This window comes from Rhinolophus hipposideros, assembly GCF_964194185.1.
Source record: "Rhinolophus hipposideros genome assembly, chromosome: 13".
Taxonomy (NCBI): domain Eukaryota; kingdom Metazoa; phylum Chordata; class Mammalia; order Chiroptera; family Rhinolophidae; genus Rhinolophus; species Rhinolophus hipposideros.
Genome location: NC_138059.1, coordinates 55,878,656 through 55,900,881, shown reverse-complemented (window position 1 = coordinate 55,900,881; position 22,226 = coordinate 55,878,656). Strand labels below are relative to the sequence as shown.

At 36.3% G+C, this 22,226-nt stretch overlaps 1 protein-coding gene across 4 annotated transcripts in view; it reads left to right on the top strand.

The window, feature by feature from the left end:
• Positions 1-22,226, top strand: part of TOX (thymocyte selection associated high mobility group box) — a 296,392-nt gene that overhangs the window by 249,134 nt on the left and 25,032 nt on the right. For all 4 annotated transcript variants that reach the window (XM_081071100.1, XM_081071099.1, XM_081071101.1 and 1 more), the window contains one exon: positions 14,061-14,291. In XM_081071100.1, the coding sequence (XP_080927226.1) occupies positions 14,061-14,291 (231 nt within the window). The remainder of the gene's footprint in view (positions 1-14,060; positions 14,292-22,226) is intronic.

Here is a 22,226-nt window from a genome sequence, read left to right as displayed (position 1 = left end):
TCTTTTTATCTTAGTGAGTCTAGCCAAGGGTTTGTCGATTTTGCTAATCTTTTCAAAGAACCAGCTCTTTGTCACATTAATTTTTTTTATTGTCTTTTTGTTCTCTATTTCATTTAGTTCTGCTCTGATTTTTGTTATTTCCTTTCTTCTGCTGACCTTGGGTTTCACTTGTTCTTCTTTTTCCAGTTCTTTAAGGTGTAACATGAGGTTATTTATTTGGGTATTTTCTTGTTTCTTGAGATAGGCCTGTAATGATATAAATTTCCCTCTTAAAACTGCTTTCGCTGCATCGCAGAAATTTTGGTAGGATGTATTTTCATTGTCATTTCTTTCTACGTATCTTTTGATATCTCCTCTAATTTTTTTTGTGACTCAGTCGTTCTTTAAAAGTATGTTGTTTAATCTCCATGTATTTGTGTTTTTTCCTGCTTTCTTTTTGCAGTTGATATCCAATTTCAAAGCCTTGTGATCAGAGAATATGCTTGGTATGATTTCAACCTTCTTAAATTTTCTGAGGCTGACTTCATGTCCCAATATATGGTCTATTCTTGAGAATGTTCTGTGTACAGTAGAAAAGACTGTATAGTCTGATGTTTTAGGATGAAGTGCTCTATATATGTCAATTATGTCCATTTCATCTAATGTGTCATTTAGGGCTGCTATTTCGTTATTTATTTTCTGTTTGGATGATCATAGTTGTCAATGATGTATTTAAGTTCCCTAGCATAATTGTGTTTTGGTCAATTTCTCCCTTTAGTTCTGTTAGTAGTTGCTTGGTATATTTTGGTGCACCCTGATTGGGGGCATAAATATTGACGACTGTTATGTCTTCTTATTGTATAGTCCCCTTTACCATTATGAAATGTCCATCTTTGTCTCTTGTTATCTTTTTCACCCTGAAGTCTGTTTCGTCTGATATCAGTATGGTTATACCTGATTTTCTCTGGATACCATTTGCTTGGAGTGTCAATTTCCATGCTTTCACTTTGAGTCTATGCTTGTCCTTGTAGCTGAGATGCGTCTCTTGGAGACAGCATATGGTTGGGTTTAGTTTTTTGATCCGATCTGCTATTCTGTGCCTTTTTATTGGTGAGTTCAGTCCATTTACATTTAGGGTGATTATTGATATTTGAGGATTTCCTGTCATTCTATCTTTAGTTTTCTGGTAAGGCTGTGTCTCTATTGTTTCTTTGCCTTTTTGTTGTTGTCTGTTATTTCTGTGTGGTGGTATTCTATGATGTTTCCCTCTGTTTCTTCTTTTATTACAGTATATATTTCAGTTCTGGATTTTTTTTTTGAGTGGTTACCCTTAAGTTTATGTAAAAGAAAGTTTGATATTTAGAGTATTCCATTTTCTTCAGCACGCTTACTTTCTCCATTCCCATATTCCGGTTCAGGCCTTTACTCTCCCCCTTTTTATGTTTTGGTTGCCACAAACTGTCCCTGTTGATGGTGGTTGAATAACCTCCTTCAGTATTTCTTGTAGTGCATGACGTGTGTTAGAAAATTCCATCAGCTTCTGTATGTCTGGAAAGGTCTTTATTCCTCCTTCAGCTCTAAAGGAGATCTTTGCTGGATATATTATTCTTGGCTCATAATTTCTCTCTTTCAATAGTTTGAATATTTGGTTCCACTCCCTCCTGGCTTGTAGAGTTTCTGCTGAAAAATCTGAAGATAATCTAATGGGCTTTCCTTTGTTGGTTACCATCTTCTTTTCCTTGGCTGTCGGGAGGATTCTTTCTTTGTTGTTGATTTTAGACAGCTTCAATACAATGTGCCTTGGAGAAGGCCTGTTGGGATTGAGGTAATTAGGTGTTCTATTTGCTTCTTGGATTCGAGGATCCAGTTCTGTCCACAAGTTTGGGAAGTTCTCATCAACAATTTGTTTGAATATATTCTCTGTTCCCTTCTCTCTTTCTTCTCCTTCTTGTATGCCCATTTTTTTTACATTGCTCTTTCTGATGGAGTCAGAAAGTTCTTGTAGAGTTCTTCCATTTCTTTTAAGTCTCAAGTCTCTTTCTTCTTCCATCTGTGTAATATCTAGGTTTCTATCTTCAGTGTCACTGATTCTTTCCTCCATTTGGTCAACTCTACTACCTAAGCTTGTTATTTCATTCTTAATTTCTTGTATTGAGTTCTTAATATCCAGAAATTCTATTTGGTTCCTTTTTAAAATTTCAGTCTCTTTTGTAAAATGCTCATGTTGTTCTTTGATTGTGTTTCTGAGTTCATTAAACTGCCTTTCTGTTTTCTTGCATCTCGTTGAGTTTTTTCAGAACTGCAATCTTGAATTCTCTGTCATTTAAGTCACATATTTCCATATCTTTAAGTTCCTTTTCTGGAGACTTTTCACTTTCTTTCTGAGCTGTCTTGTTGCCTTGGTTATTCATGGCAATTACTGATGTATTATTTCTCTTCCTAGACCTCTACAGGAGTGGCTTCTGCAACAGGTTGATAGGAAGAGGTCTTTCGTTTGTTTTGCAGTACTTGTTGGTAGAATGTTTTATTTTCTCTCCGACTGCAGCCTTTTTTTCTCTTTCACAGGGTAGTGCTATGTTTTCTCTGCACTATTCCAACTTCTCACACAATGGGGGGATTCCCTGGGAGATGGTTTTTCCTCTGTTAATAGTTCTCCTGGGTCACAGTGCGCAGTGTCCATGTTGGTATGCAGAGACCTTTTGAAGTTCCAAAGCTCTTCCTGCACCAGATTCAGAGTCAGTATGTTTCAGCAGTTCTGTTTACTCCTGCAGGGATCCACCCAGATAGGTGGGGCCAGGGACAGGGTGAGTTGTGAGAGGTGGCCCAGAGCAATGGCGGTGACCACCACCACAGCCGGTCTCGCTTCCACAGCTCCCTCCCTTTTGCCGGAACTAGTTGGGCTGCGAATCTGTGTCTGCGGTCCACAGTTCTCAGAACCTCAAGTATTCTGTTCTTTTGACCTGACACTGCTACTGTTCCGCTTCTAGCACCGGGCAGGTGGGGCGGCGCGAGCTCTGGGAGGGTCAGGAGGGGGCAGCTAGTCTCAGTGCCTAAGGCTTCCGTTCTCCGCTCGGCAGTGAGGGCTTAAACCAGCGTTTTCAGCCTTCTTCCCTCAATCTTTTCTCCGAAGTCTCTGCCATGAGCATGTGTATGATTCTAGTGGTATCCAATAGCCAATGAGTACCTGGACCTAAATGTGCACATCAAGAATTCTTTGTGGCCAGTGATTTAGATATTGAATTATGCATGGATAATTTAAGTTAATTTCCTAAATATAGATGATATGCATTATATTGCAAGGGGAAAGTTATATTCTACTCATAGTAAAGATTTTTCATGCATCTGGATTGTGTCTTTATAAGTATTCATTATTGGAATTTCAGGAAATTAATGCAAAATTAGTAGCATCTTCTGACAGTAAAGTTTATGCAGGATTATTCTTACTTACAATAGCATTTTCCACACTCTTCAACTTATACGAGTAGAAGACTGAGTAGAAACCAGAAATTCATAGAATTAACATTCACAGATTCTCTCATTTCTTGTTGACCCATAAGATCCATATCTTATAATTTTGCTGAGGTATGGATTTGTATGTTATGAGCTTCCAGTCTGGTGTGAAAGTTTGCCGGTGAATAACCTACCCAACCGCTCAACATCCACATGTCAAAATATTAATAATTTATAGCTCACTATTAATGACTGCATAAGCATTGTATAGTAGAACTTATATTCTATAGTGGTATATTCTTTAATTAGTTATATATGAAGGCCTAGGGATGAACTTTTCAAGAATGCCCTCATCAAAATGGCTTTTGTGTATACATTCCCAAGTTCATGTTTAGTTTAAGTGTACTTTCCATCTCAAGAAAATCCACCATCTCATTCCAACTCTACAGACTTTTCTTCACCTTTTTGCTAATTCAAAATCCTCCTACCCATTTATTCAAGTTATATTTATTAAATGGCTAAAACAATTCTTCTGATAAAAATGCTCAAGCATTCTTCATCACAGTTAAAGATTAAGCTGCGATTTCTCTTTTATATGTGAGCAGGATTTATGTGGAGTGTTGTACTGCAACCTCTCCAGTTAAATGTGAAATAGCATTAAGTCAAAAGGATCATTTAAATCATTTCTAGAAAGTGAATTAAATAAAGAATATTTAGCCTTGCACCAGAAAAAGAAGTCTTTAAAGCTCTTAAAACACTTTGTGCTCTCTTAGGCAATTACATATTAATTTCAATTTATCTAATGGAACAATTAAATGAAATGTTTATTTTAACAGAGAAATGCTGTAAATACATCAATAAACTAAATTATCACCTTATAAACACTATCCATGGTTCTGATTGGTATGGAGCTGTGTTGACAGCCTAAAGTCATAAACTAGACATACAGCAAAACATCAAAGAAATATAAACTTGGGTAGCTTGTGGTTCTAAGCCTGTAATCCAGTACTTGTAATACAACAGACACTTTAAGACACTTAAAGTATCTGGTATTACAACCATATTTTTAGCACAGTTTCCCTTTAAGGGAATTACAGGCTAAGAATCACAATTTACATTTTTCTATTCTTTTACTTTCAACTTTTCTGTTTAGAGCATCCTTAAGTTTTATAAATGTCTCTTGTAAATGGCATATGGTTAGATAATCTCTTACTTTTAAATGAAACTGACTTCACTTACATTAACACAGGTATTAAATATTTGGGTTTATTTCTCCATTTAAGTTTGTTGCTTTCTATTTCTCGAACATATGTTCTATGTTTCTTTTTCCCTTTCTTATTCTCCTCAAGATTGTTTTTATTTTTTTCATTCCATAATTTCCCATTCTAAGAATGGAAATTTTATACTCTTTCTGTTCATTTAGTAGCTACCCCTGACACACAAATGTATACAAGTCTACCGCTGATCAATATCTTTCCCCTCCCTATATTAACTTTGATTCCAAACACCATCCTTCCAATTTATACTGGAGCACTTATTGCTATTGTTTATTTTAACTATAATGTAATTAGATTCAGTAATTTAATAAATAAACTTCATGAAACACTATTTCTATTATTTTTAGTCTTTTTTTTCCTTTAGATTTATTCATATTATTTTATCAATCCTTTGAATTTTTCTTTTTTGAGGATCTGTTACCTTGAAAAGTACTTTTCACTGGGTATAGAATTTTAGGGTGACAGTGATTCTCTTCTATTATTATGAAGCTATTATATTACTCTATTGAATCCTGATTTTTCATTATCGCTTTTTGATAATTCTACTGCATCACTGTCTTTCCTTTGAAAGGACACTGCTTTTACTCTTTGACTAGTTTTAAGATGTTCCCTTGCCTTTGGTGTCCTTCAGCTTCAATGTGATGTGTGTGTGTTTCTTTAAATTTTTCCTGAATTTAAATATTTCTATTTTTAATCGGTTCTGGGAAATTTTCAGCCATTATTGTTTTTCAGATACTTCCTCTACCCCATTCTTGCTTCCTTCTCATTCTGTAATTCTGATAAGATATATGCTAGACTTTTTCCTACTCTCCCTGACTCTTTTCTTTCATATTTTCTATTTCCTTACTTCTCTGTATTACATTCTGATTAATTTTTTATATCAATTTCACAATTCATAATTCATTTTTCAGCAATAGCTAATCTGAAACTAAAGCTGATCTATTGAAGCTTTAATTTCAGTTATTTTATAGTTCTGCTTTTATTTGGTTCTTTCTTAAATCTGTTTGGACTTTTCTTTAGTTGTTTGCTCTTGATCCATGCACTCAGTGTCTTTTGTTTCTTTAAGCATTTGCTAATTCCAATATAGAAAGTTTTGGGGGGTATGATTTACTGTCTGTTGTTGCTAGGGCTCTTGGTTTTCATGCTTTGTTTCTTTTTGCTTTTGGAATTCTGATATGATGAGAAATTTATAAGAATTTCTGTTAGACCTGATTTGAAAGTGGATTCCTCTAAAGATGATTTGTGTTTGCTTCTACCAAACATCTTGGACCATTGCAATCTAGAATAACTCTTGCCTTGAAGTTTTTCTAATGACCCAGGTAGTATGCATTCAGAGTATAAATCCTTAAAAATGCTGGCTTCTGTTTGTGAAGTGTCACAAAAGATATTTTCTTCCTCTCCATTCAGTATCGTACTTGCAGGTGCTTGGAAGGCACATGTGAGAGAAGTCATTTTATTCCACCCTTTTTCTGCGAGTCTAATTCTTCTCCATTCTGACTTTATTAGGAACCCGCTAGCTAAACATCCCACTTTGGGTCAGCAATGGGCTTTATCCTCTATATACGATGACTTTGATTCAACTTTACCAGGTTCAGCAACTATCTTCAAGATGAAAGTTGGTTTCAGTACTTTGCTTACTTCTCTGCGTTCCTGCTTTCACTTAATTTTTGCTTTTAAGAGTTTCTTATTAATTTAATGCTATTTCTTCAATGCATGTGCTTTGCCATACTGAAAAGAGACGGTTTGTTTTTGTTTGTGTGTTTGCTTTTTCTTAAAGCAAATAGGACAAGTCACTAGAGCAATAAGTAAGACTCTAGAAAAGTACTTTTTATTTACCACTGTTCTGAAAGCAAGAGGATTCCTGGAATCAAGTAAAAATGATAAGCAGACAGGTTTCTATAAACATTAAGTGAGATCAAGCAGTGTTAGAACCAAATGTCAAGTCACACTATCTAGCAGTAGGACAGAATATTTAAAACTGGGACTTCAAAGTCTGGCATTTTCCACATTGAACTGTGTTTTTTATACAATTGTTCCACACTGTGTACTATCATATGTATGGTACTCTTAAAGAATTCCTTATGCCCCAGCAATTGAAAAAAATGTATATTCCTCATTTATCAAAAATAAAGCATCCCATTGGTTAAAGTTGATCATAATAGAGTAGTTCTGGGGAAAATAATAAAATTTAGTCAAACAGCCAGTTAGTACTTGATTCCAAGTACTTGTTCCTAAAACTTATTTAAGTAATTAAATTACACTCGGATAGTATTTTCAAAGTATATATGTTCTTAGATGATTCATACCCTAGGTGATTTTACCTACGTGATCATACCCACTGTATTTGATGAATTCATGAAATAAAAATAAAGTGAGGGTAAACATAGGCACCTGGCATTTTATCCAGTGGGACAGTATCTCAACAGCTGGTGCATTCTTTTAAGGCAGGAAAACCCTTCAATCCAAAATATCAAGAAGTAAACATAAAAGCCCAGACAGGTAAATTTAGAAAAAACTAAGTGAATCCAAAATAAATCATAAATATAACTAGTAGTAACTGTATATAATCACAATCAACTCTTTTCCTCACTTTAAAGTGATTTTTTCCAGATAGTAGCCCAAATTTGTAATCTTACATAAGGCTACTGAGTGTCTTTGCTAAACTCATCCTAAAACAATACTCAGCTATGTTTGGCAGAATCAAGGACCTTTACAAATGGATTTGCTTTACAAACTATGAGAAAAACACAAAGCCCCACACTTGTGAATCATTTCAAAAGTATAGCATTTCATATATTTTTTTGTAATGATGTTTTGAGTCATTGAATGTACTGTTATTATCAATGATAATAATAAACCCGATAGTAAAAATGAAAGAAATATTACAACCTAGCCGATTTCATGGTAACTAGATGACTTACTTTCCATACTTATTTGAAATTATTCTCATAAGGGGAATTTAGATGGCATTGTTTAGAAAGAAAAGAAAGAATGAATTTAAGTAGCAAAATTTTTCACCCACAGAAACAGTACCATCACAGAAAGTGCGGTGGTATGTCCTGTTTCTATGGTGAAGATTTTATAATATTTGCTTTTTATGATAAGAGTTATAAGTGGAGTTCTATGTTGTTTGTTCAGCCTATTATGCAGATGGTGCTTGATTAAAATCTATTTTAAACTACAGCGATTACTGCAAGATAGTATGCATTAAACAGCTCTCCCAGCTCCATTACAGGCGGTGGGACTACGGCAGTTTATTTTAAATGTGCTCACAGACATTTCTAAGTTCTCCAGGGACATTTCAATATCAGTGATTCTCTTTCCTTGAGAGTCTTAACTCCTGTACTCTGTATTCTTAAGAAGCATTACCTAAGCAACACCATTAACACATGCTTTTTTAAAGTGAAAAATTATTGTTTTCTTGTGATAAATAAATTAGATACATCACTGTAATTAAGCAATAAGACATGAGAGGAGGTGGATTACCAGAAGCCTAAGGACACCTCTAGGGGTTTTAGAAATAAATGTATGTTTATGAGTGAGTTACATAAAGCCCATGGACCTATATAAAGCTTATGTGAGAGCAATATTTTTTATGTATTTGCATATGTGTTTATTTTCTCATTAATGCTTTAATTGGATGTGAAATAAGTCCGTGGGTGATCAGGATTACAGTTCGGGCCTCAACTCAGCAATGTTCTTAGTTGCTATGATTTTCATACAACTTTTATACGTGTTTCAAATGTCCTTCACCTTGTAATTCTAAGCCTTTGCCCAGTGCTACAGAAAAAAAAAAAAAGGAGTGATGATCCACTGTGTGTAAGACACCATAGTGATGCTGTAAGGCTGGAAAGGTTCACGGGACCTGGTCCTTACTTTCAATGTGCTTGTCATCATGGGGAGTTGATATTTCTGCATTACATGATTTCTTCTCTATTGTAAAGATTATGATATTGGAATTAAATTTAACTCTCCAGTCTTAGAACCCTAGTAACTTTAAAAATATTGTGTTCTAGGACAATGCCCAGTACACAATGCCATACTGTCCAGTACAGTAACCACCAGTCATGTATGATTAGGTACATTTAAACTCAACGAATTAAAATTAATAGATAAAAAATTCAGCGGCAGTAGCCAAACGTGCTCTCTAGCCACATGTGGCCAGTGGCTACTCTTTCAACCAGTGCAGAGAACATTTCCATCTTTCCAGAAAATTCTGAGACAGTGATGCTGTAAACTTTATGAGTCAGGTCCTCTTAGAAAATTAGGTCATAAAATTATAAATTTTCATCCATCTAAAGAAACAATTCAGGATCCAGACAATACTCAAAATCAAGGTCCAGACATATTACAAATCCATTTAGCTAATTTTTCCACCACAATCATATTCATCATCACTGTGTTCATTCCAAATAGTCGGTGGTCAAAAAAGCCAGATATCTTTTATTATACAATCTGTTACTGGCATGTCAGTGGTCCAAATTACAGCAACGTTTCTTTCTTCAGGGAGGCTCTGCATATGAACAACGACCATGTGTTTTTCAGACGAGATTGGGTGCGTTCAGGGTGGTGTGCCGTAGACGTGTTTTTCAAATATGTAATGAGACTACCTCTTGAAAGCAGGCCTTACGCAAATCCCCTTTAAATAGGCCTTAAAAAATCTAAAAAGAGCAGCTTACTCCTAAACCCTCCCAAACACAAGAAAAATTTAAAATAAGACCCCCATAGATCAGGAGGGAATGCCCAGTGGTCAAGTGGCAGACAGCCCATCGTATAGCACCGCCCATGCACTTCAATACATCAGACACCAAACCACAACAGGAAGTTTTCCATTATAGTGTAGCCTAACATGGAAGCAAAGATATCGTACAAACCAGGAGGTCTTTATACAAGGAACATTGAGCAATATAACAAACGAGTCCCTTCAAAGCGTATTTTATTTTTAAAAATAGAGATCTTTCATGTATGGTTTTCACTTTTTCCTCTTACATCAGCCTTTCATGAAAGGCAGAGCATTATCTTAAATCATACTTCATTTCAATGAGGGCGATTCTAGAAGTGGTCAGAATATTATGATCCAAAAATATAGTTTTAGTAATCTTGTTTGATTACAGAAAGAAAGACTGTGACTCTTGAGAAATGAGTATTTTATGTGTATTCTTTAGATTGGTCCTCTCATATGTCAGTTTTCTTGCATGACAGATAATTCAGAGATTCACATGAGTACTTAAAAGGAAGGCATATCAATATGGTCTTGCTTTCAGACACAGCAAAGACAAAGCTGAAGTAATGTTATAAGACTGACTGCTAGTCTGGCCGGAATGAGGGATAATACCAGCTTCACAGGGTAGGGCCTCTCAGGTACTCAATCAGAGACACACTTGAAGCTCCAGAGCGATGCTCCATGACATATAAATGGTATCTCCTGAGCCTTGGAAATGTGGAGGCAGAAGTCATGAAATGCTTTGCTCTGCTAAATGAAACTGAGATTGAGCAAGACTGCGTCTGACTAACCCTACAGGAGAAGCCAAGAACAGCGGGAAAGCCTCCAGAAAATGAATTGAATCAACTGGTTGCATGGAATTATTTAGTTCCCTATAAGGTTGCTTACATTGCCTCTGAATGATCATTTGTGGTTTTCATACATTTGATTCCTAGAGCTTCTTACTGGCAATCACATGTTCTCCTGCTTCCTCAGGTCATCCCTAGAAAGTAGGGTCATGTCTTCTGCTACAAGACAATAAGTGCCCTCCTTTCTATTACTGCTGGGCATCACACATCCAATAGATGTAAATCTTGCACCATACTGTCCAAATACCTACCTGAAAAAGAAAGAAGCATGAAGATCCACAGTTCAAACACGATTTTGGACAAAGGAGGAGGGAAATGTTAAATAATATGGAGAAATCTTTTAATAATCACATTCACATTGCATCATAGGAAACTTATCTCTATGAATGACATTTGATTATTTTCCAAAAAGATAGCTATAATCTGCAAGTACGGAGATTTCAATGTGTCAGATCATTACGTTTTTAATTAAAATTTAAAATGAGTCCAGGTAAATGTTCCATATGAATAAGCATTCATTTCCTTATACTTTTTTCTTTGTTTCTAAATATTTGCTGTCTTTCATGAAATATGATCTCCAATATCATGATCACTCCATTTTTAATTTTCTTCATTATAGACTTTCTTGACTCCTTTTTATTTTTCTTCTTGATATTTTATTATTATGAATATAGGAATGACCGTGTTTACAAAATTTAGAAATTTCAAATATATAAAGAAGCAAATCCTAAAGACTCAGCTTTTAACCCAGAGAAATTACTATTAATATGTCAAATACTTTTTAAAAAAATCGATCCATGTTTTCTTTTCTCCATATATTTGCTTATTGTCCTAAAATATTCAAGTAAATTAGTGAGGCTTGAGATCCTGTAACACAAACCAACTATGCTTTGATTCATTCATTCTTTGAATTGTATTATTATTTTGTCATTATTTTTATTACTATTAGAACAAATGATAAGCATTTACTGTGTGTTGGGAACCATGATAAGTGCTAGTGAGCAAAACCAGATGTGGACATGCGTGCCATCATGGTGCTTACACTGTAGGACTGAAGATCTAGCTACATAAATTATGATATAATTACGAATTTGAAGGGAAATGGAAGCCTTAGAAGAGAGGGCACTCACTGTGAAAAATCAAGTCAGAGGAAGTCTAAGAAGTCCATTGGATTTAGCAATGTGGCCCTTGGTGACCTTATTGAGAGCTTAGTGATGGAAGGCACAGGGAAGTGAGTTGCAGAGGCTGCATACATTCAGCGGGGATAACCACTGGGAGGAGTATGGTTGTGAAGAGAAGAAAGGTATGGCTATACGTAGCCTTGGGGCTAAGGAAAAGTTAGCTTGTTAGTTTTGTCTCTTAAGTATTTAAATGCCAGTTGGAGGGGTAGAAATAAGGGTGTGACTGAGGCCCTTGTTTCCTAGGCGTTCTGATTTAACCCTTGTAAAGACAGTCTGGATATCAGGATATTCTTTAAGTTTCCCAGGTGATTCTAATTGCAGCCATGTTGAGAATCACTGTTATAGGTCATAGTTGCCTACATGTTTAGTTTAGAGCTATTATACTAGTTTGCCCACTATCATCTCAGTCCCAGCATGCTTGTCCTCTGACAGAGTTACGTTGGGACCAACCATTTCACAGCCTCACTCCTCAGGTCTATCTATCGGGGAAAGTCATCTTCTAGTGTTACTCTACGTTAGCTTGTCAGCTCAGTTCAGAGCATCCTGTCTCCATGGAGTTTGATCTGATTCAGTAGTCAACTGTAAATGATAATCTTTCAAAAAAGACAAAGAATCCCCTTATCTTTTTTTCCTCTCTCTTTTTGGTTCTTGGGCATATCTTTTAAACTGTGACCATATGGCATCACAAACGTGTATTAAGGTCATTTCTTTCTATTCATTCAGTGAATTTTTTTGAAGTTTCTACCACGTCGTAGTTAACATTTGAATAGCATTTAAAGTTTGTAAAAATCCTATAATATCACATATACCATCTCAGTAATCACAAAATGACACTGTAACTGGTTTGCAGAACAAATGAAGGAGGCCCAGAGAAGTTATGTAATTTGCCCAAGGTTACACAACTAAAAATAGTAAAGGAGGGCATGAATCTAGATCCTCTGACATCATATCCAATGGCCTCTCAGGATATCATGCTTCCTCTCCAACAGTAGCTGTTACTTTACACAAATTACTCTGCCTGGCAATTTATCTGAATAAATTATACATTGCATCATGTTTGCAGAGAAGAAAGAAGCAACAGCAACCACAACAACAGAAGGTGAGGGTGCAGAATTTCCCATGATAATGGTGGTTCTATAAGGAGATAGTGTATGTGGGCCTATATATTGGTGGGAGAGGCATGTGGAAAGAGGATTTCTTCAGACAGCACTACTTGATATTCATGTGGAGTCATATAATTTTAGAGCTAGAAAGAAATACTGGCAAAAATTTTATAGAGGTAGATGAAGTCACATCATGTATAATTAGTTAATATCAAAGTTATTATTCAAATGCATATGTCTTAAATACATTGTGTGTGTTTTTTCATTTGCATCAGAATAATAGTTAAAATTATCCAAATAGTCATACTCGAGAATAATGGGAGAAAATAGAATCTATTTTTAAATTGAATGTAAAGCTGTTCTAGAAATATCTAGATTTTAGGATCTAGTTTCCAGGAAGTTACTTGCTAATATGGTAGCCACTAGCTACATGTAGCTATTTAAATATGAAGCAATTAAAATTAAACAAAATTTAAAATGTTGTTTTCATGTTAGCTGCATTTCACATGCTAACTGGTTACATGTGGCTCGTGGCTACCATACTAGAACTGTGCACATTATTGAACTTTACCATCATGTATATAGCACTCCATTGGACAGCACTGATCCAGGGTCCAGATTATGCCATTCTCTAAAACGAGCGTTGCTGGGTTTTCCCATAAGCATTCTGTGGACCTAAGTGCAACATCAAAAGCCATTCAACTTTATTTATTGGACATGTTGCCCACCATGGTTTAAAAAATGCTAACTGAAATAAGTCACACAGAAAAAGTCCAAAACCATATGACTTCACTCATATGTGGGATATAAAAATGAAAGCAACAAAGAAACAAGGAAACAAATAAACAAACAAAAACTCATAGACACAGACACTAGTTCAGTGGTTACCATAGTGTAAGCGGGGGAGAGGAGATGGTAGAAGAATATGGTGATGGAAGGAGAATTGACTCTGTGTGATGAGCACAAAATGTGATATATACATGATGTATTATAGAAATGTACACTTGAAACCTATATAATTTTACTAACCATTGTCACCCCAATAAATTTAATTTTAAAATAATTAGGAAGAAAAGGATAAATGTCCCGGAAAAAAGCAAGTTAGATTGTTCATTCAGTAGGGTTACTGCTAAAGGAATTTGCAGCTGTCACAGTGACAATGCTGCTTGTCATTCAGCTTCCCGAATGAGAAAACCAAAAAGCAAAGAGAGTTAAGGGATAATATTTAATAGTGTAATAATATTATAAGGAATCAATGATATTATTTGAAAGCTATGTAAGTTAGGTAGAAAAGGGATGAATTTGACAACTACGTGAAATATGAAGTTTTATCTGAAAACCAGCAACCACAGCAAAACCAAGTGTCCCGTTGGAAAGTCTGCATTTGTGTGATGTGTATGGATGAGTATATCTGTGTAAGTCTCAAAGGAGAAGAACAATATGATTTGTCCCCAAATTTGCTTAGTTCATATATAATTCTGATTTTATTTTTATTTCAGATCAATGGCGGAGAGAAGCGGCCTGCCTCTGACATGGGGAAAAAACCGAAAACCCCTAAAAAGAAGAAGAAGAAGGACCCCAATGAGCCCCAGAAGCCTGTGTCTGCCTATGCGTTGTTCTTTCGTGATACTCAGGCCGCCATCAAGGGCCAAAATCCAAATGCTACCTTCGGTGAAGTCTCTAAAATTGTGGCTTCAATGTGGGATGGTTTAGGAGAAGAACAAAAACAGGTAAGAAAAGATGCAAAATGGAGTTGGAATCACCATGATTTAATTGTATACAGTGTAAAGAAATGACTTGTGAGGACTTTGGGTGCATTCTTCAAATACTAGAACTAAAGCTGAGAATGAACCCCATCAGAACCAGGCTTCACGAGACTGTCAGAAAATTGTGTACCCCTTTATTGCTCCTCTATAAATAGCATGTGAGTTCTTTTGTTTCAGAGATTGTATACGTAGTTACTTTTGGAAGGACTTTTACATATCCCAGCCAGGATTACATCATGCCTTAATGTTGGCAATGTAATCATAAAGGCTAAAAAAAATACTAAAAGTATTTTGAAAACTGTCCACACCTCTCTTCAGCACTTACTATTTACTCTTTTGTCATCAAAACCCTCTTTGCTCTTCGCTAAATGAACCTCAAATTTAAGGGTTTCTGCCCTTAGCCATTCCCTAAAGACTACCAGGCTGTTATTCAATCCCACACACACCATATTCTGTGCTGTGTTAAATGAGACCAGATGCCTGCTTATTTCCTTCCCTTGCGGATTGCCATGATGTGACAGGACCATTCTTAGGGACAGCCACACGTGACACTTTTGCATCTCAGCCCAAACGGGCTTAAGGAGCCCAGAAGGTCTTAAAAGGATGGAAATCATGGAGAGAGAGCAAGAATTCAGTACGAAGATCTTTCTAAACCAGGGACTAGATTGCCACTGTCACCATCTAGAATTTCATTGTCACAAAGGGTAAATTACATAAGTATTATCATTAATGTATCATTGAAATGATTATGTAGATGTAATTTTGGCTGCAGCAGAATACTGAATTACATTAATGATGTATTAATTTCATATTTGAAACTTTTACCTCTCCTTATCAGGCCCAGGGCAGTATGTAAAGAACAGAAAATCTCAAACTATATACATCCAGAAGTACCTGTATGTTTGAATTTAGATAAACATCTATAATGTATAGAGTGTTTTATACTTTTAAGAACACTTTCACATGATTTATCTCATTTGTTCTGCTCAATACTTGTAGCTACTGCTATCCAAATTTTGTAGATTATGAAATGGGACCAGATAGTTAAATTCATTTGCTTATTCATTCAACAAATATTTGTTGAGCCTTTACTGTGTGCCCCAGGCACTGTTCTAGACACTGGGGATATAGCAGAAAACAAGACAAGAGTCCTCATTATGTTGAATGATCTGTCTAAGATTACATGTCTGGTACAGAGAATTACTATGACTAGAACTTACCATTCAACTTACATTTCATTTCTCACAGAACTCTACAAAATCAATTATAGTTGTAATGATAAAAACCAGTTGCTAAAGAAACGTGGAACCTGCCCACCCCCTTCTCTCCAACCCCCTTTTTCTGTAAGCCAAACCTGTCTTTGACAATTAGAAATCTCTACGTGTCTTTCTTTTACCCTTTTCAAGATTGCCAGCCCCAGGAAATGGCTTCCTAGGAAAGCACAGGCCCACCATGTGGAGCACTGTGTTACAAGAGTCATCTTCGTGGATGGGAAACATGTCCCTGAAGCCTTCTCTGAGCACTCAATTAAATAGCCACCTCACCATTAAAAGAGGAGTTAATACTGTGTTTTGTGATTCTGTTGAAAACCTAACACACCATAGTTGCTTTAGGATTTTTGAACTGGTTTCAATCCTAACTCGGATCAATTTGCTCTCATAGTCCCAAACCTGAGGTGTGGTTCCCAACTGAGGTTGGCCATTCAGAGTGAAACTGGACAGTGACATCATTTGTCCACCCAGTAGAGCATGGCTGAATGCAAAACTCAGGGCACATCAACCAGGAATCCCAACCCCACCCCTCTTCTCTGGATTTTGTGACTGTGATGCCTCCCTGCTTGACCCATGGTGTCATACTCCAGGGCATACCTCTCTGCTTGGATAACTGCTGTGTGTATTCTCAGATAGGCACCAGGCTTTGATGCTATCAAATCTCTTGCTCTGTGAGATACGATTTCCCAGAGATGTCCAGAAAGTGACTGCAATCCTTCCAGCTTGTGTGCAGCAACTCCTGCTCATCAGAGGACATACACAGTTCCTCTCTGAATCTCAGCCTCTTTCCCCCAACCCATATTGAGCAACTGAGCTGGGAGTGTTGTTCCAAGCCTCACTTGTGCTCCCTTAGCTTCTACTTTGTCAAAAGTTTCATTGCAAGAAGCATCACTTGTCTGTACTACTAGCCATCTGACTTTTCCTTACTTATCTTCCTGACCCCAGGTACCTTTTCCTAATTATTTTCCACATTCACTAGAGAAACTCGTATGGTTTTAAGAACAGTGATTTTAAAGGGTAGAGGTCTACAAAGGCCTTCCCTAGCCCATGGTTGGTCCTCTACATTATCAACATAAAAAGTCAGTACTTGTACCCATGTTTATGGTGGAAAAGTATAATGTTCTTATGATGAATTTAGGTAGTTCCTCAAGGCAGCAAATATAAATCTGTAGGCTCTTCCTACTAATTCTATTATTTTAAGGCCTTTTATTTTTATGATAGCAAGAGGGGAACATAAAGATAGTATTCCACATTCTTTTTATTTGGCCATATCAGGTGTTTACAGACCCAAAGAATATGAGATTCACTATTCTCAATTGTCTTGTTAAAAAGGGTATCATTCCCATTTTCCCACTCTGTCTTTCAGAGTTGGGGCTGAGTCTTTCTCATGGAGATATGATCACAACTGTGATGTAATATTTAAGATTTTTTTAATTGCATATATGCAATGACAAAATGTTTTCCTCTTTCTCTTCTGAATTATATTCCCAGTTTAATAAGTACCTTGTAATGAGTCTACCTATGGGCTCTCTCTTAATGAAAATAGTTGGGGGTTTTCTAGAGAATTTGCTTCATAAATAAAGGATGAAATTCTATAGTAGTTGACCCTTCATAACTCATTGGGTATTAGAAAGCAATTTCATAATCAAACTCCATTTGTTAAAAAAAAAAGTATGGTTTATGCCACACATAGGACGCAGATCCATCCCAGGGACAAGCAGAGAACAGGTCCAACGTATGACATCAGATGTTGTGCTTACCCAAGGGAGCACATTGCATGGGAGGGGCACCACTCTGCGGCTAAGGGAACATGCCCTTCTGGAATGCACATTTGGGCACCAAGAGAATTTCAGCAAAATATCCAAAAGTGTTATTATGGAGTCTTACCACCTGTTCTTTCCCTTTATGTGGACTCATTGTGCCAACATAGTGTATCATCTGTTTCAAACTTAAATTAATTGTATTTTATTCTCATTTAATATTCAAATTGGGGTACACACATACTGCTATGTATTTTTAAAGGAGTGGTGCTAGAGCAGATTAGAGGCAGACCATGAAACGTCAAAATTTAGGGCAAATGTGCGTGTTACAGAACAGCAGCACGTGATGTAATTGGCATTGTGGGGACAGCTAGTTTGAGTCGAAGGCTAGGGTTTCATGCGTCACAATTGTTCAAAACTCCTGTTGTCATAATAGCCCACAATTATGAACAGCTAGAAAGATAAACACAAACTGGGAAAAATGGACAAAATTATTGATGACTTATTGAGGGCTCCAAAAATTACAATATTTGAGGAAAAGCAGCTATTAGTGAGATTACAATCGGATGTTTTTTTAACCAGCCAGAGGTAACATGACTAATACAGCTGCTGTATGTTTATATCACATGCTTCCTCATTGTGGAGTATAGGTGCGAATAAGAAGTCACTGACGAAGGGCAGATCTTTATTTTCAGAATCTATGGTGTGTGAGAAACTATATGTACTTTGGTTTCTGTGAAGACTCTCTCAAAGAAGAAAAATCAAAAGGAAGCTGTAGGAAGCGATAAAAATCCTCCAGGAACACAAAACCTCCCTTATGAGTTATTCCTATCAAAGCCACTGAACAAACTTCACATATCAGAGATCTCTCCATTTTAATACTTTGGGAAATGGTGCTGTATCTGGAATTGTGTTTGGGATTCCAACCGGAGGTTTTAAATGCTAATGAATTGTAAGACAATGGAGAGCCCATTTCAGAAGCATACTAAGTTGTTTAAAAGGCACCAGATGGAGAAAAGGAAATAAAACATAAGTATTGCTGCCATGTTGGTCTTTTCTACTTGTCTTTTACTGACTAGAACCTACAGAGAGAGAAAAATAATAACGTAACAATATCACACCCTTTATATTAGTACTCCTCAGAGGTTCAGTAATCCTCAACACCTTTTTTATGAGGTTCCAGCTAAATTTCCTGTCTATCCCAGTATTTCTGAATTCTCTGATTCTGGTCATCGAAGCTAGGATCTGGGTCCACAGTGACAATAGAGAACAAATCCAGCCCTACTGAATTACAGCGTCTGTCCAGCTTTAAAGCAGAAGGGATTGATCCAAATAGCTATCAAGTGTTCTTGGGTCCTTTCTAGCCACGGAAAGTCAGCTCTTAAGTGGAAAAGGAAAGTCACCTTAAATCAGAACCAGATGTAAATTACTAAATGAACCTTAAGTTTCTAATTGGAGACACAGTTGGGCTGTAATACGTTTAGCAAATTACAAACAAAATGTTCTTGTTTACATTTCATTAAATGGCTTTAAAGCTCCAGCCAAAGAACTAAATAAACATGCTGTTAGGCTAAAAATGGAGTGGAAGGCCTGTTCAGAATTTGGTGTAGTCAGGAGAAACCACAGCCCACGGGGCCCAGAGAGTGTATTTTTGTAAATGCTAGCCATGTTGTGGAGGGAAGAGGAGAGTAGATTTACCTCGAGATCCAGAGCCTAATGAGCAGATATCACTTGCAGGGAAAGTGTTTGAATACAGTAACATACGCCTTCTTTCAGGATGCATAATTCATATCCAAGGGTATTAGCCATAGCAGTTCAGCTCAATAGCAACACCTCATTATTTTATCCCTCAGTATTTATTCCTATGTTTGACGCCTCATGAAATTACTGTTAATGTGTTTATATAAGGGGAGATCTGACACAAGTGGGAAGAATGTAATTTCCTACTCATTCTTTCCCGCTGCTGTGTCCTCTTCCCCTGGTAGAAGTGGCAAGTGTAAATAGTTAATTTGCTTCAATTATGAGCCTGTCCTGCTAAATTAGAAGCAGCAGGGATATGAAGAGCCAGAATTATACTTATGAGGCAGCTGACAAATCCTCTGAGCCCACGGAATCAAATCATTTACTCCTCATTGGTGCTCAAACACCCACTACATAAATGCTGCTAGGGTTTTCCTTTTCCCCCGTTAGCTTATGATAAAATTTGGATTTTATGTCAATAATACTTAAGGTTAACTAAAATCCTGTTGCACTATAACGTTCACACATATGTTTATCTTGGCTATTTCCTTATAAACAGCATGCATTTTCCCAGTTTTTTTAAAACTAGGAAAAAAGGATATGTAAAACAGTTGTTCATTTTATAAACTGTAAAATGAAAGAAAAGTTTATATTCATAAAAATTTGAAACTGAGCTATTAGAATGATGTGGGGACAGAGTCCCAAAGAGTAGCTTCCAAGCTCTCGGCCTCACATGGAAAGGTGCTGCCTCGAGTAGTAGATGGCCATCAGCTGTAACTAGTTGACCATCAGCTGTAACCGGTTAGCCATTAGCCACTAATATAACTGCCGTGGCTATACTGGCAAGGGGGTTGGTTGGTTCGTCGGTTGGCAGAGAAGCGGAGGGCTGATTGCGCATCGTGTGGAGCCTGCTTCCTGTGTCTCCAACCCAGCCACCAGTGAGAATATAGTGGTATGAACCCCCTATCTGTGGCTGTGTTGGTGTTGGCCTCACTGTATCCTGCGTTCTTGAGCAGAGAGCAGGACCAGAGACCCTGCATGACAAATGATTACATGGAATGTTGATCATATTTATTTCTAAAATGCAGGTGTATATACACATATAATGGTTGGTACATAATAGAGATTACTGCGTGCAGAGATAAACACATGTAGTACACATATAGAAATATCCTACGCTCATAAACAGTGGGAGCAGACATTTCACTTGAAAGTTTCCATGACAAAAAAAAATAAAAATTATAAATTAAAAAAATAAAATTAGAATTAAAAAAAGGAAGTTTCCATGACATTAGTAGGGAGACAATTTGAACAAAACATTCATGCAAGTCAGTTGTGCTTTATGTATTATTGGTAAAAATGTTTGAGGTGATTGTCTTGTATATCTGTGTATCAAATCCTCTATTTTTATTGATGTTTATTTTAATGTTGAAAATGCAATTTAGTACTTTCTCATGTGCATGTATGCTTATACTGACTCCCAGAAGGAAAAATCTGAGACTAGGGACCATATCCTCAATCACTAACATTTCCTGAGCACCTACTGTGTACCATGCGTTGCCCTGTATGTGAGGGCTTCAGGTACAAACAAGAGAGCAGGCCCCTGCATTGTGTGTCTGAGAGAGGCATCTAGGAAGTTCTCGGCTAGGAGGAGCCATTGGGTAAACAAAAGTGGAACTTGGATCAATTTGATTCACACCATGGTCTGCCATGCTTGCTGTAAGATACTATGTAAAAAACTACCCAGTCTAGTTTGTGTTTTCTTATCTGTAAAGTGGGACAATCAGTACCATTGCAACATTCTTGTTGGAAGAATTACACAATATATATAAAGTGCTTAACATAAAAAAATACACATAACAGAGGCATATTTTTAATGCCTTTTTAAATTCTATAGCTTCAGGGCCTCACACCACAGCGGGCACCTATTAGACACTCATTATTTGTAACCGTAATTGGATACATCACACTCTCCCCAGTCATCCTCATTTAATAAATGAACAGATATATTTTGTACCCATTTTTCAGACAAGGAGCTTCCTTCTGATACCTACCATTCCAGAAAAAGTACACACCATTATGTGTATTTTTAGATGGATTCAGATTATCCCTGAAAAAAGTCAATAAGATTTTTCTCATATTCTATAATATTTTCAGTCCTCTGAATACTACTTTTTATAATCCTTTGAGTTCTGGAATGCTTAAGAAAATGCTGAGCAAGTTACACAAGATGGAACTGCTTTTCAGGAATAAATTCTATATAAAATATAGATGCATTTTCTCTCACAGTTCTAAATAATAACAGCATTGAAAGAAGTTGCAAACATTAATTTCTAAATGATATGGCAGGGAATTGTGGTTAAACTGTTATTCCTTATACCTAACTGTATTTCTAAGCATTTTCTATAAATATGAATTTGTAGTGAGAAAAGAAAACTACATTCAAAGTCAACCTCCACACACGCACACCAAAGTGCCTTTCAGTTTTTTTAAAATAGTGTTTGAATAGAATCTAGAATTGGAAGAATTATGTATTTTTTCTTATTATTACTGTAAAGGCTTGGTTAAAATAAACTATGACTAGAGACTAAGGGCCTGAGCAGAAAAGAAGGAAGGAAGAAGGAATTAAATGGTACTTATAAGAGTTTGCTTTTTTGTATGAATTGAATGGTTTGTTTGTGGAAAGAGCAGAAAGTGAAAGAGTAAAATGACAGATTGTATTAGAATTTTTTTATTTGAGTTTATTATATTCATAGATATTGAACTGCTGATTTCAATTAGGGATTATTAGCCTATAAAAAACATGTGTACATGCTGGTATTTAGAGCATTTCAAAAATGATTCAGTAAATCACTAGATTACATGAACAGGATATGGATTCTGTAGAATTGCTATTTGATGTCTCTCTACGTATGTTTTAGTTTAGCCATGATATATGTTTTAGTTTAACCACTGAGATGCAATCCTTAGATAGGATATGGTAGCTTTCTTAGAATAACAAACCACAGCATATAACTAAGTTAGGACAGGATAAATTCAAAAGTGTTTGGATGAGCTGGGGAAAATGATAAATGATGTATTATGATTTTTAAATCCCCATCTGGCCAACTTTGCACTTTATTTCAAAC